General features: G+C 40.9%; 1 protein-coding gene across 1 annotated transcript in view; it reads left to right on the top strand.

The window, feature by feature from the left end:
- LOC141508653 (cell adhesion molecule CEACAM3-like) overlaps positions 1-25,350 on the top strand; it is a 73,208-nt gene extending 47,858 nt beyond the window's left edge. Inside the window, exons 13-21 of the mRNA XM_074217466.1 lie at positions 2,774-3,127; positions 10,658-10,936; positions 11,653-11,937; positions 13,424-13,544; positions 15,834-15,898; positions 16,213-16,271; positions 17,156-17,224; positions 18,578-18,649; positions 21,432-25,350. Of these exons, the coding sequence (XP_074073567.1) occupies positions 2,774-3,127; positions 10,658-10,936; positions 11,653-11,937; positions 13,424-13,544; positions 15,834-15,898; positions 16,213-16,271; positions 17,156-17,224; positions 18,578-18,649; positions 21,432-21,515 (1,388 nt within the window). The 3' untranslated portion in view covers positions 21,516-25,350. The remainder of the gene's footprint in view (positions 1-2,773; positions 3,128-10,657; positions 10,937-11,652; positions 11,938-13,423; positions 13,545-15,833; positions 15,899-16,212; positions 16,272-17,155; positions 17,225-18,577; positions 18,650-21,431) is intronic.
- The last annotated feature ends 2,007 nt before the right edge of the window (positions 25,351-27,357 follow it).

The raw sequence follows: 27,357 nt of genomic DNA, 5'->3' as shown, positions 1-27,357 counted from the left end.
GACTGCTTGCTGGAGGCAACCTCCTTCAAGGGTCACCCACTAGGGAAAAGAGAGAACTAAGAGACTCATAAGGTGGAAAGGTAATAAGGACTCAGTCTTCATCCATAGGAGTCAAAACTTTTACTACAGATAATAAGGCATAGTGGATAGACACTTGGAATTATAATAAGGAAAATCTGGGTTCAAATCTCATCTCTAACACTAATCAGCTGGTTGATAATGAGCACAGCACTTAGCCTCTCTTTACCTCAGTTTCTTCATATGTAAAAGGGGAGAGATGAAAACAGCGCTTGCTCCCTACTGCCTTACTGTGAGGTGCAAATGAGATAATATATAAAAGCCTTTTGAAACCTTTAGAGTACTATCAAAATGTCAGTTATTAATTGTTATGAGGAATTTGATCATCCAATTTGGTCTGGCAAGTAGGAAATGAAAGGGATATGAGAACCCTAAATTTCAAAGATGGGGAAACTAAAGTTACTCAAGACAAAGAGAATAGTCCAAAATCATATACTGAGTCACAGAACCAAAGACTGTCAGCAATGGAAGAAAACTGGTGGACAAGCTAATCTTATTTTTTCCTTTCATAATGAAGAAACTGAAGTCAATAAGAGGGAAAGGTCTAGTCTTACAGGAAGCCAAGGACTATGATTCTTCAATGACTTCTATATATATCTAGCCTGGAACCATGTTCCTGAGTCACTTATTTTCCCCCTTCATCTTATTTTTAGGTGAATTTCATTTTATTTTCAATTCCAAGTTCTCTCTTTCCTCTCTCCTTTCTCTCTGAAAAAGCAAGGAAAAATTACAAATATGTAATCATAGAAACAAATTACTGTGTTAGCCATATCTAAAAAGAAAAAATAAGCTTCAATCAGAGTTCATCAGTTCCGGAGGTAGATAGCATTTTTCATCATGGGACCTTTGGAATTGTCTTAAAGCAATGTCTTAAGCAAAGTAGCCTAGTAGTTCACAATTGATCATCTTTAGGATATTGTTACTAGGTAAAATGTTCTCCTGACTCTGTTCACTTCATTTTCTATAGTTCACATAAGTCTTCCCATGTCTGAAAGCATACTGATCACCATTTCCTTCAGCATAATAGTATTCCGTTGCAATCCATATACCACAACTTCTTCAGTGAATTGAGGGCATACCCTCAGTTTACAACTCTTTGCAAACACAAAAAAAGTTGCTATAAGTATTTTTGCACAAATAAAATCCTTTTCACTTATCTTTGATCTTTTTTGGGATGCAGACTTAGAATCAGTATTGCTGAATCAAAGGTTATGCACAGTATTATAACTTAGGTTAGTTCACAACTCCACCAACAGTGCATTTGTGTCCCAATTTTTCCACCTCCCCTCCAATATTTGTCATTTTCCTTTTATATCATGTTAGCCAATCTGACAGGTGTAGCATGGTACCTCAGAGTTGTTTTCATTTGCATTTTTCTAATCAATAGTGATTTAGAAGGGTTTTTCTATATGACTTTGTTTTTCTTCTGAAAATTGCCTATTCATATCCACTGACCACTTCTCATTTTTTAAACATGGACTCCTCTCCCCCAACAAATCATAGAAGGAAGAAACTCCTATTGGGCACCAGGAGACCCAAAATCAAGATTTGACTCTGCCATTGAGTCATGAAAGAAATTGAAACATCTTTTTCTTATATTTGGACCTCAGGTGGGAAAGGATTAACTTCGACTAGGCATGCCCTCATACTTTCCCAGCTTTGACATTCTGCAGCCCCTTCTAGTTTTGATATTTCTTATTCGAAGAAAATTTCCTATTTCCATCCTCAACATTCTCTACTCTTAGGCTCATACTGCTCTGACATTCCCTGTTCTAAGACTTCTCCCAGTTCTGACATTCCTTGTTCTAAGACCCCTCCCAGCTCTGACATTCTCTGCTCTGTAGAAAGGCTAAAACTACCTAATTTGCTTCATTCTTTAAGGTCATTCTCATGAAAATATCAGATATGTCCAAATACACAGTCATAAATGTGCACAGATTCATGTACACAATCCAACATTCTCAGACTTCATGAATATGTTTTATACAGGATACCAAATGAGCCCCAAATCACAATTAAACAGCAGTCTGAGAAACTGAGTTCAAATTCTGTTGATATCTGATTGGTGTAGGACCTTGGATAAGTCATTTCTTTTTCTGGGCTTCAGTTTCCTCTTCTATAAAATGCAGATCATCTTTGGCCCTCCCTATCTCCAGGTGTTATCTCAGGAGAGTTCTTTATAAACATCAAAGCACAAAGGTGAGCTACTCCCAGGCCTAGGGTTCTTAATCCTTAGCTAGCTCAGAGGTACTATTTACAGAACAAGAAACTGAGGCCAGGAGTGCCTATATACCTTGCCCTGGTCACACCCCAAGTAAGAGCCTAGATCTGAACCCAGGTACCTTTGCAGTAAGTTAAATTCTCTCCCCACCGGGACAAACTGTCTTCCTAAGGGCAGACACCATCTTGATTCCCAGAACTGAAGAAGACTAAGGTCTCTTCCTCCCTCCTCCTCCTCTTAGAGCAATGGAATTGGAGTCAGAAGACTTTGAGTCAGTTCTGACACAATAACCCTGAGCAAATCTGTTCCCCTTTAGTGTACTTTAGTTTCCATATTTGTCAAATGAATAGGGGGTGGACTAGATGACTTCTCCTATCCTTTTTCCCCTCTTTTTCCCTTCCCTTCCTTCCTTTTCTCTTTCCTTCCTTTCCCTTTGCCCTATTTTTGTTTATTCTCTTGATGTCTCCTTCCCAGCCTCATTTCTCACCTCTTGGAGCCTGCCAGGTGATGCCCATCTTACCATCTGCACCAGTACACCCACTGCCATTGTGGGACAGAATGTCCTTCTCTCTGTCCAAGGACTTCAGAAAAAAAGTCTGGTCTACTCCTGGTTCCATGGCCTTGATGATCAGAATCTCATTCTATCCTACAACATTTCTTCAAAAACCCAGACAAAAGGTCCCAGCTACACTGGCCAGGAAGAACTTTATGAAAATGCCTCTCTCCTGATCAAAAATGTCAAGAAAACAAAGGCGAGGAATTACACTTTCCAAGAAGTCATGCTGGATCTCTCGACAGCAACCGCATCCAAGCAGCTCCAGGTCTTCAGTAAGTCTTGGGCTTTCCTTCACACCAGGGAGGAAAACTTAGGTCACTTGGTCAGTTAATTAGCATTTATTAACATATAGTAATAGGTTAGGTATTATACTAAGAAGTAAGGTTGCAAAGAAAGGTGAAACATTGTCCCTGTCCTCAGATAGCTTTGAGTCTAAGGAATCTTATTTCCAAGACTTATTGGGTCCTGCCTCTGCCTGGGGAAGGTGCCCACCCTATTCTTGCCATCCATATGACCCCAGAGCCATATTCAGTTGTCTCCCCTCCGGGCCAACTCCATCATCCTGATTCATATCTGACTACTGGACCGAGGTGGCTCCAGAAAAGAAAGTGAGCACAGCCTTGCCTCACTTAAATCCAATTCACATACTTGACATGGCATCATCTCAAATGAATCATCTTCAAAAAGGAAGCACAAACAAGTACCACAGTGCCAGGCACTATTCTGGTCACCAGGGTAACAACAAAATGAAACAATTCCTGGTCTCATGCAGCTAATCTTCCCTTGGAGTGATACACCATATACCTAGATAAGGGATAAGGATGGGGATTCGACATGATATTTCATTGATATAAAAATTCTGGGCTTGGAAACTCCCTTTGCCAGTGTAATTTGTAGAGAGTGGAAAAGGGGAACACAAATAACTGAAACAACCAGAAGGGGCCTTGTATGGGATGAAACACTGGAGATGATCCTTGAAGGGGAGGATTGAGGTTGAGGGAGCAGACTGTTCAAATACATGGAGGTGGGGAACAATGACAGTCAGGCCAGTTTGACAAAAACATGGATTATGCAAGAGGGAAAGCATATGAAATCAGTCTGAAAAGATCAGAATCAAAGAGGACTTTTTTATAATCTAGCCCAAGGAATTTGGACTTTATCCTGGATGGAATGGGGAGTCATTGAAGATTATTGAGTATCTTCAAAGTTATCCTCCATACCATGCTTTGCCTGCCTCTAGACAGCAAAAGAAAAAAAATGTTCATCCAATTAACTAGCTCATCTGAATAATAAGATGTGACCAACTACTCACCAGTGTGTGCCAGACACTATGGTAAGACTGGGAATAGAAAGACAAAAGTAAAATCATCTTATCCTCTAGGACAGGGGTGGGGAAGCTTTTTTCTGTCAAGGGCCATTTGATTATTTATAACATAATTCACCTGCTATTTTTGGTCAAACATTTACTTAATTTACCCCTAAAAAGCTCCTAAATTTATTGAATTTTTAGTCCCACCTGTAGTTGCCGTGGCAGCATCAGACCAAATGATTTCTTGGGTTGTATAAGGGCCAAGAGCCAGGCATTTCCCATCCCTGCTCAAGGAGCTAATATTCTATCCAGTGAAAAGGTGTGCATATGTAGATATAGATGCAAACATGGGTAAACACACACAAAAGCATGCACACGTCTCCTTTGATAGAATATAGCCTCATCATAGGGGTGGCAGGTGGCGCAGTGGATAGAGCATCGGCCCTGGAGTCAGGAGTACCTGAGTTCAAATCCAACCTCAGATACTTAATAATTACCTATACAGGTGGCCTTGGGCAAGCCACTTAACCCCATTGCCTTGTAAAAACCTAAAAAATATATATATAACCTAATCAAAGATAGAGAGGCTTTCATTTTTGTCCATATATTATATATTTTATAGATATATATGGGCATGTGACTGCATTATGCATATCCTTATGAATAGAGAGAACATATACATAATAGTATCAGGTAATTGGGTAAAGGGGGGCAGAAAGGCACCTAAAGCTGAAATTAGATGGGGCTGCATGGAGGAGATGACACCTGAGGTCATTCTTCAAGGAAAGCAGGGATTCTAAGTAGCCAAGTGAGGAACGAATGCAGTCCAAGTCATGAAGGACAATCAGTACAAAGGCAACTAAAGAGCCAATAATAATAATAATAATAATAAGCATTTCTATGTATTTTAAGATTTGCAGAGCACTTTTACAAAATATAATGTCATTTGATCCTCCTAACAATTCTAGAAGATTGAGGATGTGGAGTCATTTTGCAGTTGTTTACAACTTTTCATGATCCTATTTGGGTTTTCTTGGCAAAGATTCAAGAGTGTTTGCCATTTCTTTCTCTAGTTCACTTGACAAATCAGGAAACTGAGGAAAACAGGTTTGAGTGACTAGCTTAGAATCACACAGCTAGTAAGAGTCTGAGGTCAGATTTGAATAGGAAGATAAATCGTCCTGACTCCAGGCCTGTACTCTATTCAAAGCAGTGCCACTTCTCTGCAAGTATCCTGGAAAGTAGGTGCCATTATCATCCCTATTACACAGGTGAGGAAACTGAGGCAGATGGAATCTGACTTTCCCAGGGTCCCACAGCTAGTGAGTGTCCAAGTCTGAATTTGAACTCAGATCTTTCTGACTCCGGGTTCAATATTCTATCTACTATGACTCCTAGTTGGGTTATTTATAAGGAACAGCAAGAAGGCAGTTTGATTGTACCATGGAATACAGAAATACAGAAATAATAATGACGTTTCCTCTTTCAACTCAGGGCACTATCTTTCTAGCCACCACCACATCTTCAATTCCTCCTTCTCCCTCACCTCATCTATCCTAGTTCTTAGCCATACTGGGCTTCTTTAAGCATATGGCTTGGACCACTTGGCTGTTGGGATCCCTACGGTTCTCAAATTCTATGATATCCATTGAGGATGCTAACATTTAAAGGGTAGCTTGGGATCAGGTTGTGAAGGGCTTGAAAAGTCAAATAAAGGTTTGTTCCTAGAGGCAACAGGGAGCCAATGGAGTTATTAGAATGAAAGACTGATATGGTCAAATATATCATTAGAAAAATTATTTTGATGGATATGTGAAGAATGGATTGAAAAGGGGAGAGGTCAATTAGAAGGCTACTGCAATGCCACAGGTGAAAGTTGACAAATTTCTGAACCAAAGTAGTGACCATTTATACAGAAGGAATGGAGCCGATTCTCAATATATTGGGAAGACATATATGGCAAGACTTGGCAACTCAATGGATGTCAGAGTATTTGAGAGCTGGACAGACCTCAGCAGGCAGATGCTCCAAGCCATTTGACAAAAGAAGACTTGCCCCAATGTAACCAAGAAGTACAATATGTGGGGTGAGGAAGAATGAGGAATGGAGGAGGATGTGAAGGTGATACACCTGAGTGGCAAGGAGGATGGTAATGTACTGGGCAAAAAGAGGAAGACTCAGGAGAGACCAGTTAGCAGGTGTGGGGGGGGGGGACAAACAATGAGTTCTTTCTTGGACATGATGATTGGAGACACTTCCTAGTTATTCAGCTGAAATAGATTTTCAGGAATTTGGGAGTAGAGGTCAGACTAGCAGCCTAGTAATTCCAATGCAATTCAATTCTGAGCAATTATTAAGCACCACTAAGTGCAAAAAAACTTAATTAGGGACCGGGAATACAAAATAATAATAATAATAATAATAATAATAATAATAATCCTGCATTACAGGGAGCTTACATTATACCCTGGGGATACAGAGATCAAAAGCATTAATTAAGCACCTACTTTAAATCAAACACTAGGTAAGAATCTGGAGAGAGAAATACAAAAGAGTGATAGCTTATTTTACAGTCATTTTCAACTCTCCATGATCCCATTTGGTGTTTTCTTGGCAGAGATACTGGAGAGGTTTACCATTTCCATCTCCAGATCATTTTACAGATGAGGAAACTGAGGTAAACTAGGTGAAGTGACTTGACCAGGGTGACATAACCATGAAGATAGTAAAAAAGGATCTCCTCCTCAACCTAGAAACTATCAGCCTCCAAAAAGCTCTATTTTTGTTATCTGTGGACTGGTGGACTAGTCCTAAAGATGTTAAATGTAGGCAAAGGGGAAATTATTATTGTTCAGAAGGGACTTTTTTTAAAAAGCTCCTATTACGTGCTAAGTCCTTTCCCAATATAATTTCAGTTGATCCTCATAACACACATGGGAGGAGGGTGCTGATATTGTCTCCATTTTACAGCTGAGGAAATTGAAGCAGACAGAGATGAAGTGACTTGTCCTAGGAAGAGCCTGGATCTGAATTCAGATCTTCCTGATTTGGGGGTCAGGATTCAAGGAAATAAAGGAATCCCTATTGTCTGACTTTGTTTCCAAGTCTAGCTGACTGCCCTCTTCCTCCTTTCATTTACTTCCACCAACGGGAATGAAGTTCTCCTGAGTCACCTCCCCAGATGGTCTCCCCTAGTCTCTTTTATACATGACCACTCTGTTTGTCTCAAGAACATGCTAGTGGCTGTGATTTGTATTCTCAGGTCATGGAAACCTAGAACAACAGAGTGAAAATAGACTTTAGGGCACAGGATGTTAGAGATGGGAATGACCTTAGAACATGGAAGGGCAAAAATAAAAGGACCCTGAGAACAAGGATTGTCAGGGCTGGGAGGACCCCTAGAATAGGGGATGTCAAAGCTGGGAGAAGTCTTAAAACAAAGAATGACAGAGCTGAGAGGGCCTTTAAAATAGGGTTTGTAAAGACTGGGAGAGCTCTTAGAACAGATCAGGGGATTTCAGAGCTGGGGGCCCTTAGAACAGGGGATATCAGAGTTGGAAGGACTCTTAGAACAGGGGATGTCAGAGCTAGGAGGAACTTAGAACAGGAAATAGCAGTAGATGAAACTTCTGAATATCGAACAGATTATGTCAAAGCTGAAAAGGAGCTTCAAGGGCATTTCATCTCACTCATCCCATTTTACAGATGAGAATGCAGATGGGTAGAGAATTCGGCCAAAGCCAGGGCAGAAGCAGGATTGGACCCAGGCATCCTAAGGTTTCCTCACCTTCTCTCTGCTGTAGTCTTGGGGGGATGGGGATGGGTTCACATATCTTCCAGGGTACAAGCTCTGAATCATCTCTCCTATGTCCTGAGCCTTATCTCTTGTGGCCCCTCTGAACCAGCCCCCACTGACTCCTTGGGGGTGGGGGGGGTTGGGGGGAAGCCAATCTAGTCTAGCCTGGGTCAGGATTCTGGTTTCCTGTCTGTTCCTTCCTTTTGTCTTTCTTAGTGGGGAAGAGGGGGAGTAAGAAGCGGGGGATTCTCCAACCCTCCCCCCCTCAGAGAAAAGAGGAAGCTGCCCCCATAGGGATGCAGGATGTCATAAGCCCAGCTTCCTTTATGAGGTCTCTGCTTCTGTAGCTCCTATCATCAGATGTTTTCACATTCCTCCACCTCGCCAAGAGCGCTGCTCTGCCCCCATACTAGCCCTTTACCCCAGATACCCCTATCTGGCTCTGGAGTTTTCAGATTACAAGAAATACAGTTAGATTGGTAGAGAAGGAAAAAGTCCCTGGGTTTTACATCAGAGGTCATGGGTTTGTATCCCAGCTCTGCCCCACATTACTCTCCATGTGACCTTGACCTTCAACCTCCCTGGCCCCATCAGTAAAATGAGGCCATTGAACGAGATGGGGTCTGAGGCCTCCTCACCTTGAAATCCATGATCCTGTGTCCAAATTGAGATTAAGAATCAATTATCCAGGGGGACTCCCTGTGGGGCAGACAAGATGAGAAAGGAAAGGTCCCCACCCCTGGGGAGCTCACCATGGTGGGGTTACAGAACAGCAAGGCCACAAACACACAAAGCCAGGTACTTGGGGAGAAGATAACTGAGCTGAATTAGGCTTGCAGCCTCCACATGTGTCCTGGCTTCAGACTCTGGCTTTCATTCTCTGAGTCCAAACCTCCTCCCACTGGAGGGAAGCAGGGAAAGGGAGTAAAGAACTGACTCATGAACTTAAGAGTCAGGAAAACCTGGGTCTGAAGCCCTCAAACACTTCTCAACTGTGTGAATCTGAGTACATGGTTTAACCTCTCTGAGACTCAGTTTCCTCATCTAAAATTTTCTTATATAAAATATGGGGTTGAGAGGAAGGAAAAAAGGAGTAGACTCAGTGACTTCAATTGTAAGCATGCAATCCCATAAAACTCAATTAAATTCAATTAATGTATATTGTACATGTGGGAAGGTGCTGTTAGGACCCCCAGTGATGATGATATTTGTCCCTAACTCTTAAAGAAGACCATGACATCAGGGAGGTGATGCCATGACAAGCACATGAATTAGATTTGGGGGGGGGGGGTGCTGTGTTGAGTTATCAGTCTCACTTTCTCCCCCAGGGCCATCTGAGTCCAGTGACCAGATATGAATCAAAACATCTGGAGATAGCCCTGGATGAAAGGCAGTCAGGGTGAAGTGATTTTCCCAAGGTCACTCAGCTGCTTAGTGTCAAGTGTCTGAGGTCATATCCATCCTCCTGACTGCAAGGTCAGTGCTCTATCCTCTGAGCCTCCAAGCTGCCCAAGATGTCCACTAGCAGATGGGGAAACTGAGGCCTTCAGAGAAGTGAGTGATCCACCTTGACCCTAACACTTAGCAAGCAACAGAGGCAGAATTCAAACCCCATATCTTTTTGACTGCAAATCCTTGAACTTCTGCACTCTATCCCTTTCATGTCTCCCTTTGTGATTGCTAGTCCCCCCCTTTTTATTTAATGATCTTGTGTCCATTTTGTATTTATTGAGGAAGTATATGCCCATATGTAAATAAGCATGCTGTCAATGCTTATCTATGAACAGATTAAATAGATAGGAAAAATGATAGAAGATGATAGATAAATAGGTGATAGATGGGTGGATGGATGGTTGGATAGATGGATGCTGGGATGGAAAGAAGGATGGATGAATGGATGGATGGATGGTGTTTGAATGGATAGATAGATAGACAGACAGACTGGATGGCTAGACAGGAAATAGACAGACACGTTAGATAGACATACCTACACAGGTAGGTAAATAGACAGACTAGATATGATAGATAGACTAGATAGATACACAGGAAGGTAAATAAAATAAACAGATATAGATTAGATAAATACATAGATAGATGACAGATAGATACAGATGATAGGCAGACGGAGAGAAACAGACAAACAGACGACAGACAGGGTTGATATGTAGATAGATAATAGCACCTTTAGGAACTTTCTTTTCTTTTTTTTCTCTTTGCATATACCCAATACCTAGTCTATTGTAGGGGCTCAATAAATGTTTGGTGATTGATTGGTCAGTGCCCCACTTCTCTCTAATACCTGCTCTATCTCCCAACCTCCTAGACAAGTTATAAGAATCTGACAATGGGTATAAGGTGCTATTACTCCACCCTGCTTTGGCCTAAAGCAGCAATGTATCTCCACAACTGACCTTTACATATAGAACCTCTGATGAAAAGAATCTTTGGGATGGCCAATCCCACACCAGTAAGAGAAAGTCAGACTTTCCCATTGGAAGGGACCTAAGAAGCCATCTACTCCCAACCTTCCATTATCCAGATGGAGAAAATTAGGACAAAGATGAGGAATCGGGGACTTGCCTAAAGTCCCAAGACATCAGAGCCAGGGCCTTGCTTTCTGATCTTCTATAGTAGAGGTTGCTCCAACAATAAATAGATGGTGATCTTAAGTATGCCTCTCTTTGTGTGTCTGTCCAGAGATGGTGTCCAAACCCCGCATCACGGCCAACACCACCAGTATCATAGAGGCCATGGGCTCAGTGGCTTTTAAATGCCTCACTAAAGATACTGGTATCACTATCCAGTGGTACTTAAACAACAAGGCAATTCCACCAAGTAGGATGTTATCTCTATCCAAGGATAACAGAACTCTGACCCTCCTGAAGACCAGAAGAAAAGACCATGGAATGTACCAGTGTGAAGTCGGGAACCAGTTTGACCTGAAAAGCAGTGACCACATTACTCTAACTGTCAACTGTGAGTTCCTCCCCTGATTCTTCTTTCAGAAGGTGCCCCCTGGCTGCTGGTAATCAGTTCTCACTGCAATTATTGCAGTAACTTCCTAATTAGTATCCAGGCCTTCACTCTTTTCCCCCTCTGGGCAAAACACCAGAGTTCAAACCTGGCCTCAGATACTTACCAGCTCTAACTCTGAACAGAGTGAGCATCCTGAAAATGCTAGTTTTTATTACTCACTCTAACCCATACTCCAACCAACTGCCAAATTAATATTCCTGAAGTGCAGGTCTAACATAGTCCACCCCTGTTCAAGAAATTTCCCTGGATCCCTGTCCCCTGGAGATTAAAATAATAGTTCCTTAGCTGTGACTCTTACTGCCTTCACATTATTCCTCTTCATTCAAGGATTCAGTCACACTGGCCTGAGAGCTCCGTCCTAAATTCAGCCTTCCATCTCTCATCTTCATGCTTTTGCTCAGACTGTCTAGGAACTCCCTCCCATCTTCTCTTCCCTTCCCACTCCCTTCGAAGTACATGGGGTCCACCCCCTCAAAATATCACTTTGCCTTGAGTTATTTGTGGGCTTATTCCATTGGTCTCACTCTAGCTGGGGGATGAGAAAAGAGATGGGTTTGGTTTTTTTGACTTCTATCCCCAGTCCTTCATCCAATGCCTCCCACAAAATGGATCCTCACCTGATATTGAACAGAATCTGGTCCTTCCTTTTTTCCCAGATGGACCAGATCACATGAAGATTACCCAAGAGCCTGGATCTCACTTGGTCCACAACATCAAAGTCGATGCCAAATCCACTCTGACCTTAAGATGTCAGGCTGAGTCTCGTCCATCTGCCCAATATGACTGGCTGTTCAACAGCTCCACACTGGTGGCAAACAGGGAAAATCTCACCCTCCATGGGGGGTCCCTGACTCCAGGAAACTATACCTGTTCAGCATATAACAGTTTGACAAATCGTCATGTAAATAGCATCATCTCCATCGAGCCCCTTAGAGAACCTGGTGAGTTCTGGGGGACAGCTCTCTTCTCACAGAAGGAGTCACTGAGAATCCCCTCTCTACCCTAGCTGGACTCCCCAACAGGCAGCATTCCAGAATGGTTTGTTTGGGTAGGATCTTTAGGTTAGAAACTATTCCCCAAGCTCTCTCTAATTTCTATAGAACATAGAACAGAAATCCAGAGCTGAACAGAAACTATGCAGTCATCTATTTTACAGATGAAGACACTAAGGTACAGAAAGAAAAATGACTTGACCAAGGGTCATACAGGTAGCAAATAGAAGAAGCAGGACTTGAATCCAGGGCTTCTGACTCCAATCCAAGGCCTTTCTAACTATATTATGCTTCCTCTCAAGATAAAACACAAGGTACATCTATTTCCTCCTCCCCATCTCCCAAGCCCCTCCACCAAAGAACCAACAACAAACTCCAAGATTCAAAGGACTAGTTTCAGAGACTAGAGAGGTGCTCCTATATTTCCCATCGTTTAGTTCTCCAAATGGGTGATCCTTTGGTAAGTATTGTCATGACATCACTAAAAAGTGAAAGCAGAGCCCAGCCCATACCTTATTCATCCAAGTAAGGTTGATTGAAGGTGAGAGTACATCTGGCTGGGACCTGGGATGATGAAGAAGGGTATTGAAATGCAACTGTTTCATATATGTAGATAAATAAATACAAAGTTATTTCAGAAGGGAGAGAGTGCTAACAACTAAGGAAGGTGATAAGGGGCTGGATCAGGAGAAGCCTCCCAGAAGAGATAATCTCTGAACTGAACCTTGGAGGATGCTGAGAATTCTGAAGGGCAGAGAGGAAGAAGGGAATTAGAAGAATGGGAGATCACCTGAGTAAAATCACAGCCACAGAAGAAGATGTATTGAGTTTGGGCAAGAGGTAGCAGATAAGCTTACTATGGAAGAACCAACAATCACCTTTAAAATAAAATCTGAGGGGACAGCTAGGTGGCGCAGTGGGTAGAGCACTTGCCCTGGAGTCAGGAGTACCTGAGTTCAAATCCAGCCTCAGACACTTAATAATTACCTAGCTGTGTAGCCTTGGGCAAGCCACTTAACCCCATTGCCTTGCAAAAGCCTAAAAATGAATGAATGAATGAATAAGCAGATAAATAAATAAAATCTAAGACTTGACAAGCCCACTATTATATATCCCAAAGATTTGCCTTTCTTGGTAAAGAAACTCCATATCTACTGTTTGGAAAGGTAGAGGCAACACACTTGCATTTATTATAATACCAATAACAATGATAACAACAATAATGGTTATTTCTATAGTGGTTCAAAAGTAATATCAGTCCATGCTAATGACAACACAGTGACATAGGTGCCCCATTTGGCAGAGGAGGAAACTTAGGCTAAGAGAAGCTATTCTCAAAGGTCACTAAGTTAGTATGTGTCTGAGGTAAGGTTCAAACTTAGTTCTCCTAGCCACCAGACTTCATTCTGACTCCTGTTGTTCTCTCTCCATGCAGGCATCACCCTCTTTGGATTATCTTACTCCACACTCACCATTGCCAGCATCCTAGTGGGTATCCTGGTTGTAATGGCTCTGCTCATTGTCCTGGCCTGTCTCCAACACAAAAAGGCACAAGGGTAATACCATCCCCACAGTGGAGCTCCTACCAAAGGCCAAAATGCTGTCACTAACACTCATGATAGCCGAGTTCCCCATAGGGAAGGTTGGTATTCCTTTGTAGATGGGCACAAACTGTTCAGAGAAGGCAAAGCTGGGATACATCAACTACATTTTGAACAAGAGACTCCAAAAAAAAGAGTATTACTAGACAATAGGGTACAAGAGAAGGAATCCATATCCTGGCTGATCCCTTATATATGGGCTATTCAATGCCAGCCCTGAAAAAGAAACAACTACTGCATCCCCATTTGGGGATGAGGAGACAGAGATGGTAAGTGGTTTTCTCATAGCCACACAACTCATAAGGGTCAGAGAAAGGGTTAGAATCCAGATCTCCCAGACTCTGAGTTCAAATCACTAAAAACCTCTCTGCTAACTTCATTGTTTAATAACTATGTATATCTCTCTTAGCCTCAGTTTCCTCATCTGTGAAATGAGAATAATTGCATTGGCACCAGCTAACTCACCCATTGAAGGGGAGGAACAAGCCTGGTGACCCTAAAATAATTGCTGAGGGAATATGAGTGGTGATTATGAAAACACTGAGCTGAATCTAACAAGAATCAATTTAATAGGGAAAAAATCATTACTCACATCTACAGGAGACTTTAAATTTTGTAAAGCATTTTACATATGGGATCTCAGTGGATTCTCATAACAACTATTAGTACTCTCATTTTATAGCCAAGGGAACTGAGGCACAGATAGGTTAAGCAACTCCTAAAACAAGAGTTAGCCTCACTTTCTTTGTCGGACTACATCTAATATGCTATGTTCATAGAATTCTAGATAGAGAACTGAAAGAGATAATCTCGTCCAATCCCCTTATTTTATAGAGGAGGAACTGAGACTGAGAGGGATTAGGTGACTTGCCCAAGGTCTCACATAAGAGACAGTATGAAGATATGAACCTATACAATGGGGCAGTTTCAATTCTCTCTGCCCCATTTGGAGGGGGGGGGGATATTGACAGATTGAATGAGATCGTGTTGATATAAAGATTCTTTAGCAGACCTAAAAGACCTGTCTTAATGTGAAAGGGAAGAGACATAGGGGGATATACAACAGTTGTTTTGAGTATCTAAAGAGTTTATCTGAAGAAGAGGGAGTAAAGGTATTCTGATTGGACCTCAAGATCAACCAATGGGGAGAAATTTCCAGAAGATAGTATTCCCACCAGAGATAGGGAACTCTAATAAGAGGCACTATCCAGCAATGGGATGGATTTTCTGACAAGGTGCTAAGTGTCCAATCAGTTGATAGGATGGGGTAGGTGGTGGCCTTAAAACAGAGGCAGGAGAACCACTTGTTTGAGATATAAAAAGAATTCCAGTTTGGTTACACCTTTGGACAAAATGCTTACCTGGCTCTGAGATTCTCCCAATTCTTCCAATTCAAGGAAGTGAGATAGTAGAAGGAAGTGAGGAGACAGTGAGGAAGTAGGAGACAGCTTCAAACACCTGAGACTGGACATTTGGGCTCCAAGGTCCTGTCAGTTCTAACAGTCAATGAGTCTAATTGGACAGAGTTGAGAGCTCAGTAGCTCTAGACTGGCAGGATCAGGTATAGACAGGCAACACTTATTTTCATGAATACCCTAGAAGCTAGAAGGGATCTCAGAAGATCCAAAGTAGATCAGAGTCCCTGTGCTTCTCTGCATCCTGGACAGAAACCTTCTGGAGCTGGAGACAAATTCATTGTCTGGTGCCAACTCTTAGACTCTCCTGGCCTTTTTCTATGCAAATGAGCTTCTCAAAGTCTCATCTTGTCTGTGGGAAAGAACCTTGAAAGGCATTGGGAAGTAATAGAAACCAGGAAGATCTGGCTTCCCACACGTGTTGCCTGTGCGACTCTGAACAAGTTCCTTCACCTAGCTGTGCTCTCTACACCTTTCCAAGTTGCAGAGAGGGCACCAACCTTCACTGGTAGAAGGTGTATCTTCTGTGCCCTGTACTAATGAACTCAAGAATAGGGAATAGAACATTCCCTATCCCCACAAGAGTTCATTGTTTGACATCTTTAGGAAGTGATGCACTCCTCTTTCCCAGGGCTGTTGATCAGATGAAATGAGGTGATATCTGTAAGAACTTTGCTACCTTGTACTGTTGTCTAAATGGCAGTTATTCTTATTATAACTCCCGGCTTTCCTGGGCCTCTTAAGGTCCAACAACCACCAGACTCTGACCAGTCCTCCCAAGTCTGCCCTCAAGCTTTGTCCAACCCTCTTGCCCATCTGGCCCTATCAGGTACTCACAGGAAGGAGTAGGAGGGCCAAGTCAAAAAGAGAAGAAGCTGCTATCCATGAAAAACAGTGAGTATAACTTGTCATCTTCCCTTCCCTGCCCTTCCCACTGATTTCTGTCCTGGGTGCAGCCTCTAAGATCTATCCCTCAATCACTCATCAATATTTCCTTTTCTTGAGCCATACATCTGCCCTTTCCTAAGCCTAGGGTGGGTGCCTTTTACAATGTGCATCTCTAGAATGTATAGCTTTAGAGAGATGCCTAGAACATCTTTGATGCCTGTTCTCCAAGCTCCTCCTTCCCCCACTTTGGGTAGTATGCTCCCTGTCTCCCACCAAGTGGGTGAGACTTGGAGCCCCATCAGTGTTTCTCACTTCTTCAGGTAACTCCTCTGCATATGAAAATGTTCTGCAGCTTCCACACCAGGTCTCAAATGAACAAGTAAGACCTCCCCTGTGGATCCCATGTGGGGGATCTCTATTCTTTCCTTCTTTCTCCCTCCTAAGAGGACCCTGGCTTCCTCCAAGGGATCCGAGTAGGAAGAGAAAGAAACTACCTTTCCACCAAGATCAAAGGAGGAGGAGGGAAGAGTAGAAATGATGGAAGTTATACCAATATGTGGGCACAGGTCAGTTCACAAGGCCATTGATTTGGAACTGGAAAGGCCCCTAGAGATCATCTAGTCATGGGGTCATAGACCCAGATGGAGAAGGGGCCTTGGATATCATCTAGTCACAAGACAAAGACTCAGATGGGGAAGTGGCCTTGAAAATTAGCTACTGATAGGTATAAAGACCTAGATGAGAAAGGATCCTTGGGTGTCATTTAGTCATAGGTCATAGACCCAGATGGGAAAGAGCCCTTGGACATCATCTAACTCAACCACCTTACCTTATAGAGGAGGAAATTGAGGGTCAGAGAGAAGTTACTTGCCCAGGATTATCCAGATTGCAAGTGACTGTCAGAATCAGAATTCAAGTCTTATCTAAGGTCTATGTCTTTTGCTCAACTCCCCATTAATTCCCTGATTTTAAGCTCTCTCATCTATAAGAAGGAATAATAATGTTTCTTCTGCCTAGTTCACAGAGCTACCATGAAGAAAGGGTTAAAGTAAAGCTGGTGTAGTGGCCTAGCTAAGGCAGGGTTGGATAGAAGGAAAACCAAGGAAATAATGTTTCTGAGGCATTTAGGGTATGCCACAGTACCCGAGCATCATGTTCTGAGATGTTAGGACACAAGTTAACCATTGTGCCCTATCAGGAGACACCCATGCAAAAAAAAAGGTAGATGACTCCCTCTATTAACCTATGAAAACCTATTGACAGAAGATGGCCCCTACACAAGATGTGGACTCCGAGATATTCTCTCCAAACATGATTGAGAATCCCTATCAGGTATGCACCATTACTCGATAATTTACTGTGAGAATCATAGAATGTATAAGCTGGAAAGAACCTTAAAACATAGAAGTAAGAATGTCAGAGCTTGGGGTGGCGGGGGGGCCTTAGAACAGGGAACGTCAGAGATGAGAGGACCTTAGAGAATATTTAATAAAACTTCTCATTCTATAGATGGAGAAATGAAGCCCAGAAATGGAAAAAGACTTTTTATAAGCTCTCAGAGGAAGTCAGGGACCAATCCAGGTCTCCAGTCTTCATCCAGATTGTTTGTCCTATATCTTGAATTTAGCTCACCTCAGACCCCTTGGCCTCATTCCAATCTGTCCTCTGACTTCCAGAGACCATTTCTGGCTTAGATTGCCCCAATCATCAGCTCTCCCTCCTGCAAAGACAAGCCCTGGCTAATGGGTGAGCTCAGAGGAGCCTCTGCTCCCAGCTCTCTGCTATCATTTGCTGAGCCAGATCATTCTAGCCTCCCTCATGGGTACCCAAGGCCCCTGGAGCCAAGCACCTGGCTTCCTCCAGTCTAAGACAGTGGGAATAATTTATTCTTCTTGATTATTGTTAATATTCATAATTATTATCATTCTAATTCCTAATTCCTAACCATTTCTTTAGAGGCTATGGGATTCCTTGGGCATATAGATTGTACTAGATGCCCTTCCAATGATGATTCTGAGAACCAGGAAAGCATTCTCCCAGGGCCCTCTCCAACTATTCCACCTAGCTAGGTTTATCTGGCTTGCAGAAATCAGTGAATATTATCCTACTCGGGCCTTTAAATTGACTAGGATCTAGAACCATGTCATCAAAAGCAAATGGAAGCAAAAGTAACTGACTTATAGACTGCATATTAACTATTTAAAATCCAATGTATATCACACATATATATATGTTTTCTTGTATGTTTATTCATTTTATTTTATGTCTTCTAATTATATTTAAATCTTATTCTGGCACATTAAGAAGTTTTGTGGACTTAACCACACTTCTGGTATAAACACCATGTGGATGGTTCAATAGATTTTTAGGTTAATTTGATATATGAAAAGAATCTTTAGAAAGTGAATTATTATTATTAAATTAATTACACATATATTAATCAATATAAAATCATAATTCTCTTGAGAATTTAATGAGAAGATGCAGAGAGTAAAGAAAAGACAAGAAGTCTATATGATTTCTTTTACATTTGGGGTGGAATCTCGGAGAAGGACAACCTGAAAGTTTTACCATTCTGAGATGTTGCACCACTCATTGGCTATTCTCTTTCATGAAAGGGAAAAGAGAGAGAGACCACCCAGGCAGAAGCAACAACTAACTTCTCTGTGATACCTCCATTAACAGATAGTCACCTTATCATGGGATGTGGACTCCTGTTCTATCCTCTCTCCAGATATGCTTGAAGACCCCTACCAGGTAGCCACCATCACTGACTAATTCTCAGTATCATGTTAGAGCTGGGAGGGGCATTTGAACATTAAAATGTCAAACCGGGAGGGGCCTTGGAACAGGATATCAGAGCTGAAAAGATCCTTAGAACTTAGGGTTATCAGCTTGGTGGGCTCCTACTAAAGGGAATGTCAGGGCTGGGAGGAACCTTAGAGCATATTTAGTAAAACCTCTCATTCTACAAATGGGGAAATGAAACCCAGAAATGGACAAAGACTTCTGTAAGGTCTCAGAGAGAGTCAGGGACTGAGGCAGGAGTAGAATCCAAGCCTCTGGTCTTCATCCAGTGTTGTATGTTTTATACTTTGAACTTAGCTGACTTCAGACCCCAGGTTGTGCCAGTCTGATCTCTGATTTCCAAAGACCAACTCTAGCTTTCAGATTGTCCTGACCACTTAGCTCTCCTGTCAAAGGAAAGGCCTGACTTGTGCAGGAGATCAGGGGAGCCTCTGCTCCCAGCTCTATGCTGCCATCTCCTGAGCCAGACAGTTATGGCCTCTCCCACTGGTACCCATGGCCCCTGAGAATCAACCAAGCACCTAATTTCCTCCAGTCTAGGACAAGAGTGGTGATTTATTCTTCTCAATTATTGTTAATATTCATGGTTTTTATCTTTCTCATTCCTAACCATTCACTCATAGGCTATGGTATAATAGGAATTCCTTGGGTATATAGATTGTCCTAGGGAACCACTGAGACTCCCTTCCAAGGACAGTTCTGAAAACCAGGAAAGCATTCCCCCAGAGCCTACTCCAACTGTCCAACTGATATTTTCTCCAGTAAATGCATAAATAGGACAATTTCTTTCTCAGTCTGGGAAAGAGGAATGTCACACCTAGAGTGACTGATGTATAATGGAAAGTCCAAGTCTCTGGTTTTTCAGCACTTAGGACAGCATCTGACTCATGGTAGGGGCTTAGTCAAGTACCTTGCTGTTGATTTCCATTCAAATCAATCAACTACCCATTTTAGTGTCCCCTATGTGCCAGATGCTGATAATACCAAGACAAGAGAGAATCTGTCCCTGCCCTCAAAGGATTTGCTTGCCCAGGAGACACAAGAGCTATACATGTTGTTATATAAAAACCAGCTCAATGGGAGTTTGGAGGGAGGAGGCAAAGCAGCTAGAAGGCTCAGCAAGGCTTGATGAAGGAGGATGAGTTTTGAATTCACAGATAATACATAGAAGGTCCTTGGGAAATGCCCACGTGTGTGTGTTGAATTCAGAGCTAGAGAAGATACAGAGTTTAAAGAAAACAAAGTCTCTTCCTTCAGGAAACTTACTGTTTAATTAGAGAATAAGATTGCAATATATTATTGTAAATGACCTCCTTGGGGAAATATAGATATAGTAATATGTGAGGTCTGAGGGGTAGATCATTGCCAGTGGGGGATTAGGGAAGACCCCCTGGAAGAGATGCTTTTTGAGTGAATCCTTAAAGGATGCTCAGTAATTCAAAGGCAAAAAAGAAAAAGGTGGAGAAGAATACGGAGCATGTTCAGAAGGTCATTTGGGCTGGAATGTCAGCTCTTTTGCCCTTTTTGTATCCCCCAGGGCTTAACAGAGTGTCTGGCCCACAGTAGGGGCTTTAGAACTGCTAATTGATTGGCTCACTGGAGAAAAGCCATAAGAGACAAGTCTGGGAAGGTGAGTGGGAATCAGATTGTAGAGGGTCTTGAATGCCATATAAAGGAATACCCACTCAACAGGAAACCTGGAACTAGTGAAAATTTGTGAACAGAAGAGGGTCAGAATCAGAGACACAAGAGTGGTGGAAATTGGGAGAAAAGATGGAAAATATGCTAGGAGACTCTCACAAGAGCCCAGACAGGTGCTTCTGAAAGCCAGAAGAGGAATGAGAGGGCTCACTGGTAAGAAAAAAGGAAAGAGGAGGGGAGAGAAGAATCAGAAATAAGACTTGTTGAGCTAACTACTAGATTAAATTGAAGACACCAAGGGGCAGCTAGATGGTGCGGTGGATAGAGCTGGAGTGAGGAGGACCTGAGTTCAAATTCTGCCCCAGACACTTAATAATTACCTAGCTGTGTAACCTTGAGCAAGTCCCTGAATTAATCCCATTACCTTGCAAAAAAATCACCACAATCGGAAGGACATTTAACAAGTGTCTATTATTGAATTGAAATGAACTGAAGATTCTGGAGGTATAAAAGGTGAGATGAATAAGGGCTGGAGTAAATGCAAAAATTTGTTACCAGGATTTGGTTTTTCCTTCTTGATTGAAGGAAGAAGGTGGGAAGGAAAGAAAATAAATTTTTGCTAATTGAAAAAATTTAATTAAATTTTTAAACAAACAAGTGCATGGGAGAGAGCTGAATAATTGGAATTTTCAGTCATTTAGAGACCAGAAGTTGTAATATTTTCCTCCTTGATGAGGGTAGGAGTTATAGGATTCCTTTTGTGTAGGAGTTGGATTACAGAACAAAGGTCCTTAGTCTTTCTGTGCTCACAGACCATATGGATAGGCAGGCTGGAGAAGACTGTAAATCTCTTCTCTCATCTGTGCTTTTAAATAACTGAAGAAAGGACTGAATTTCAGTTAGAGGTTAATGATAACAAAATTGTCTTGTTTTCCCCCAAGTAAATTCATGGACTACCTGAAATCTATTTCTGGCAGGTTGTGGGAATCAAGTTGAGGACACTTGAATTAGATGATAGATAAGGTCTCTTTCACCTCTCTTCTTCAGGATTTCAACACAGTCTTAAATTGTAATCTGCTCTATTTCCCAGAAACTGACATTTAAATCAGCAGACATTTATGGACAGATTGGCCATAAGGAAGTCACTCAGGAGAATGAAGACCTCAGAGACTGAGACACACATCAGCTTTCCTATCCTGCTTATCCCCCCCCCGCATTTCCACAGATCCCACAATATTCCTTAAAGACAAAGCAGAGAGATGGGCAACTTGCAAAGGAGGTTGATCCTTGGACTCAGTCATGTACATGATAGGCCCAACTTGGACCTCCTTAATTTTGCTGTGCTAGGAGACCTCACCCACCAAAATGTCTTTATCAGCTGTGTGTGTGTGTGTGTGTATTAGACCCACCACAACAACAAGAAAATATTCATTCACTCAGTGAGACATCAGTGAACTTGACTCAAAGATTTTTCCCCAATTACTTGTTCCCTTCTAAAGTTAGTTACATTGGTTTTGTTTATGCAAAAACTTATTAATTTTATGTAATCAAAGTTGTCCATTTTATCTTCTGTGCATGCCCTCTATCCCTTCTTTGATCATGAATTCTTTCTCTCCATAGAAAGGTAATTTCTACTTTGCTCCTCTAATTTGCTTATGACTATTTATGTCTAAGTCATGAATTCACTTGCAGCTTATCCTATTGAGATGTTGCTCTAGGCAAAAACATGGCATCATGAATAGAGGTTGGACATGAAAGTAGGAAGATGTCCCAGGCATTTGTGAACTATGTAACCTTGGGCAAGTCATTTCACCACCATCTGTAAAATGGGGATAATAACAAGACCTACCTCCCTACATAGATGAGAGCATAAAATATAAAGAATTTTCCAGACCTTAAATAATCTATAAATCCTGGATATTCATATTCTATAACTATTTTTCCTGACTTTTTCAGTTTTCCCATGGACTTATTACAGTAGCCGGGATCTTTGGATTTCTGCAATGCTAGGCTACTAGATTCCTCTACAACTGTATGATTTATGTCTAATCTTTTCTTCTGGTCAAGCTATCTGTTTTTCAACCCATACTAAGAATTACTTCTTTGCAGAATAGTTTCATATCTAGTACTGCCACACTTCCTTATTTCCTCACTTTTTTAAATTGATATTTCATTTTTTCCAGAATCATGTTATGAAAGGTTTTCAACATTCATCCATATGCATATGCATATGTTTAAATTACATAATTTCCTTCCACCCTCCCTTCCCACCCCTCTCCCCTCAGCAGTAAACAGTCAGGTGAATATTGTGCATACACATTTGTGTTAAATGGGTTTACAGATTAATCATTTTCAGTTTGAGGAATTTGGATTAAGGGAAAGAAATAGATAAGAGAATTTTTTTTAAAAAAAAGTGAAAAGTGAATATAGATAGTTTTCATCAGATTCTGAAGGGGTTTTCTTATTGTCTTGTTTTGTTTTATTTTGTTTTTATTCCTCCAGATGGGGACAGAATTGTCCATAGATAGTTTAATAGGGTTGTCCTAGCTCTCTGAACTGCTATGAAGAGCTGTATCCATCAAGGTCAACTCTTAATGTTGTTGTTAATGTGTACATTGTTCTCTTGGTTCTGCTCCGCTTGCTCAGCAATAGATCCTAAAATTCATTCCATGCTTCTCCAGAGTCCAACCTTTTATGGTTTCTTATAGAACAATAATATTCCTTAACATTCATATACCATAACTTGTTCAGCCATTCCCCAATTGATGAACATCCCTTCAACTTCCAATTTTTTGCCATTACAAAAAGAGTTGCTATGAATATTTTGGAACATGTGGGACTTTTCCCATTTTTATTTCTTCTGGTTATAGGACTAGTATTGGAATTGCTGGATCAAAGGGTTTGATCAGTTTTATTGCTCTTTGGGCATAGTTCTATATTGCTCTCCGAATGGTTAGATCAGTTCACAATTCCACCAGCAATGTCCCAATCCCCCCACAACCTCTTCAACAATGATTATTTTCCCTTTTCTGTCACCTAGCCAATCTGATGGGAGTGAGGTGATACCTCATAATTCTTTTAATTTGCATTTCTCTAATTAATAAAAATTAGGAGTATTTTTCATATGATTATATATAACTTTAATTTCTTTATTTGAAAACTGTTCATATCCTTTGACTATTTATCAATTGGGGAATGACTTGTAACCTTATAAATTTGATACAATTCTCTATATGATTTAGATTTGAGACCTCTATCAGAACCCCTAGCTGTGAAAATTGTTTCTCAGCTTTCTGTTTTCCTTCTAATTTTGGCAGCATTGATTTTATTAGTGCAGATACTTTTTAATTTAATATAATCAAACCCATCCATTTTGCAATTTATTTCTCTATTTCTTGCTTGGTCATAAGTTTCTCCCCTTTCCATAGATCTGACAGATAAATTAATAGACCAAGAAATATTCTATCTATGATGTTGCACTTTTTGTCTAAATCCTGTACCCATGTTTATTGTGTCACATATGTTCCATGCTAAGAGCTATGAAGGGTTAACACAGAAATAGTTATGTGCTTTAACCAGCAAGATGTACTTCAGAGCTTAGATAAGGGAGTAACTGCATGTCTGAGCTAACAAGGTGTATTCCCAGACTCAGATAGATAGTGCATTCTGAGATAATTACCTTCTGCACTTTGTTTATCAAATCACTGTTTGGTTCTCAAAACAATCTTCACTCTGTTTATCAAAACACTGTTTAGTTCTCAAAACAATCACCTAAGACATACACAAGGTATGCATGTGAAAAAAATACTTGCTAAAAAGCTTATGTAATTGGTTACATAAATGTAGAGTATAAAAGTATGTATCCTGTGATCAATAAACGAACCAGCTTATACATCATATTGATGTCAGCCTGAGTTCCCTCCTCCGGACTCGACACATGTTGACATTATTTTGGTATAGGGTATGAGATGTGGACCCATGCCTAGTTTCTGCCATACTATCCTTACAACTTTTGTCAAAGAGTTCTTATCCCAGAAGCTGATGTCTGGATTTCTCAAACAGATTACTGTAGTTATTTACTACTGTTTCTTTTGCATCTATCCTAACCCTTACTTTTTTATTATTTCCCTTGAGACTGTCAACCTTTCGTACCCCCAAATGAATATTATTTTTATAACCCTGTTGAAAAATCCCTTAGAAGTATGATTGGTAAGCACTGAATAAGTAATAAAATTAGGTAATACTGTCATTTTTTATTATAGTAACTCAACCTACCCAGTGGTCAAATGTTGTCAATTCTACTTCCTGAAACTTCTGTCCTCTTCTCTATGCCATAACACAATCTCTCTGGTTTGGGGGTTCTCATCACCTCTCACTTGAATTATTGAAATAACCTCCTAAATAGTCTCCCTACATTCAGACTCTTCCTCTCTAGCATTTCATCCAGGAAGCTGCCAATCAATATTCCTAAATATATAGGGCATGGAGGCCTGTTATGGACCAGGGACTATGCTGAGTACTTTAAATATTTCATTTGACCCTGAGAGGTACTGTTATGAAACTGTGGTAAAAAAGAGGTTAAAGCAGCTTACCTAAAGTCACAGCTATTGTATCTGAAGCTAGGTTTGAACTCGGGTTTTCCTAAATCCAGACCAACACTCTACCAACTGTGCTTTCTAGCCACCTCTGTGTCTTCAGTGGCTGCTGGAATAAATAATAGTCTCCTGTATTAGTGATTCTAAGTCCATTATTCTGGCTCCAGGCTACCTTTCTCCATTACCTTCTCCCATCTCCATGACTTTACTCAAAAGATTCCCCCAAATGATTCCTTTTTACTTCTTGGAGTCTTTGACTTCTCTCAAGACTTACTTAAGTGTCATCTCCTAAAAAAGTCCTCCCTGATCACCCTAGTTATTAGAGTCCTCCCAAATAGCTTCGTGTGTGTTATACAAATATATGTAACATGTTTGAATGTATGCATGTATACATATATATTTGCATTTGCTTCTCTGTGCATATGTTGAGTTTTTTTCCAATAAAATGAAATCTCATTAAGAACCAAGACTTGTTTTGATTTTGTCTTCGTGGTCCCAACATCCACCTGGCCCTTGTTGAGTGCTTAATGAACAATTGCTGAGTGAATGAATAAATGAACTTAGAACCAGTGACAATCCAGGAACGCCCAACATCTCCACTGGAGCTGGACATCCATTCCTTGGCCTTTGTCTCCAAGTCCATTTTTTCCTTTCAAAGGTCACTCATACTGAATGGGGTCTCTAAGTCCCTCTATCAAGGAAATTCAAATGCCTCACACAAAAAAAACTGAGACTAAGAGAAAAGAAAGACCACCCAGAAACCACTCAGTCTGTGAGAAGACAACTGACTTCCCACCCAACTCTTGGATTCAGAAAATCAGGGGAAAGAGAGATCAAGAGACCCCAGGCCCAAATAGCTCTTCTTATTTTATAACTGGGGAAGCTAAGGCCCATGAAAGGCCCTTAGAACCACAGAATGTGAGTTGAAAGGGACCTCAGAAGCCATCTCCCTCATTTTAAATATGGAGAAACTGATACCCAGGATGGGGAAGAGACTTACCCAATGTCACACAGGAAACAAGTTTGAGTGCCAGCTTTTGATCTTATATTCTCCACTTGAACTCTAAATCCAGCCACTCATTACCCAATGGACATTTTCACCTAGATATTTCTTAGGCATCTCAATCTTAAGGTGGCCCAAAACAGAATTCAACTATCAATAAACAAGCATTTGTTGACCAACTATGTCCCAACTCTGTTCTAGGTTCTGAAAATAGCAAAAGAAAAAAATCCTTGTTCTGAAGGAGCTGCCATTTCATAGAGGAAGACATCATGTGCATTTCAAATAAATATATATGTATAGATATTTATGTATATTTATGAAGCTCCAGGTTTAGTCAAACAGCAAGCTTATAAGGGTCAGACATGTTAGATGATGGTACATGTTACAACTATTGTTACTGCAGTTTGCTTAAAGTAAATACACAAAATTTCTCACCTATTACTCATTTTAGCCAAATTTGGCCAAAGTCAAAACTTCCAAATCAGAATTGTAAATTCTGATAATCAATTCTTAAACCTTCAATAATTTTATAAATGCCTCTCCCAGTCTGAAAAACCAAACCTTTCTTATTTTCTTTCACATTCTTGTTCTAAATTTTCATTTATTGTTTCATTTTCACTTGCAATTCAATATTTTTCAATTTCAGTTCAATCCTATTGTTCCTTATAAATGTGGTGCATGTGAGAAAAACCTTCATGTCTACCTTTCTTGATACCAGTGAGAAAACTCACTGCAGAGAAACTCTAAAAATGAAAAGAAAGCGGGAAAATCTTTGGTTATAGCTCATCCCTTAATAAATATTAAAGAATTCATACTGGAGAGCAACCTTATTAATGCTGGTTGACCTTCAGTGATATCTCATCCCTTGCTCCACATTAACAGATTCGCAGAGGTGAAAACCCCTATTAATGCCACATCTGTGGGAAAGTCCTTCATCAGAGTTCATCCATTACTAAGAAGCAAAGAATTCAAGGGTAAGGGAAACTTTATGTATGTGGTGACTATGGAAGAACACTTTAATCATAGCCAGCCCTGAGGTCAGGAGGATTTAATTTCAATTACCACAGCCTCTTACTACCTGTGTGACTTTGGGCAAGTCACTTAACCTTGATTTTCTCACATCTCCAGTCCTCCTGACTCATATCTAGTCACTGCATCCAGGTGACTCTGGAGGCTGGTGACTTGGCATAACACCCCCTCACTCAAATCCAATTCATGTACTTGTCATGGTCTCCCTTCCCTCATGTTTTGGTCTTCTTCAAGGATAAAGGAAACTTAACAATAATATTTTGGCAATAAGAAGACATTTTATGAGTTCTAGTCCTATTCATAGTTGTTAAAATACTTCAGCACTCTAGTTTTGTTTCAGTCTCAAATTTTCCTCTGGTCCTAATACTTCAGTTTCCTTTTGAATAAAC

The sequence above is a fragment of the Macrotis lagotis genome, chromosome 1, assembly GCF_037893015.1.
Source record: "Macrotis lagotis isolate mMagLag1 chromosome 1, bilby.v1.9.chrom.fasta, whole genome shotgun sequence".
In the NCBI taxonomy this organism is placed as follows: domain Eukaryota; kingdom Metazoa; phylum Chordata; class Mammalia; order Peramelemorphia; family Peramelidae; genus Macrotis; species Macrotis lagotis.
This window is presented reverse-complemented; position numbering and strand designations above follow the sequence as displayed.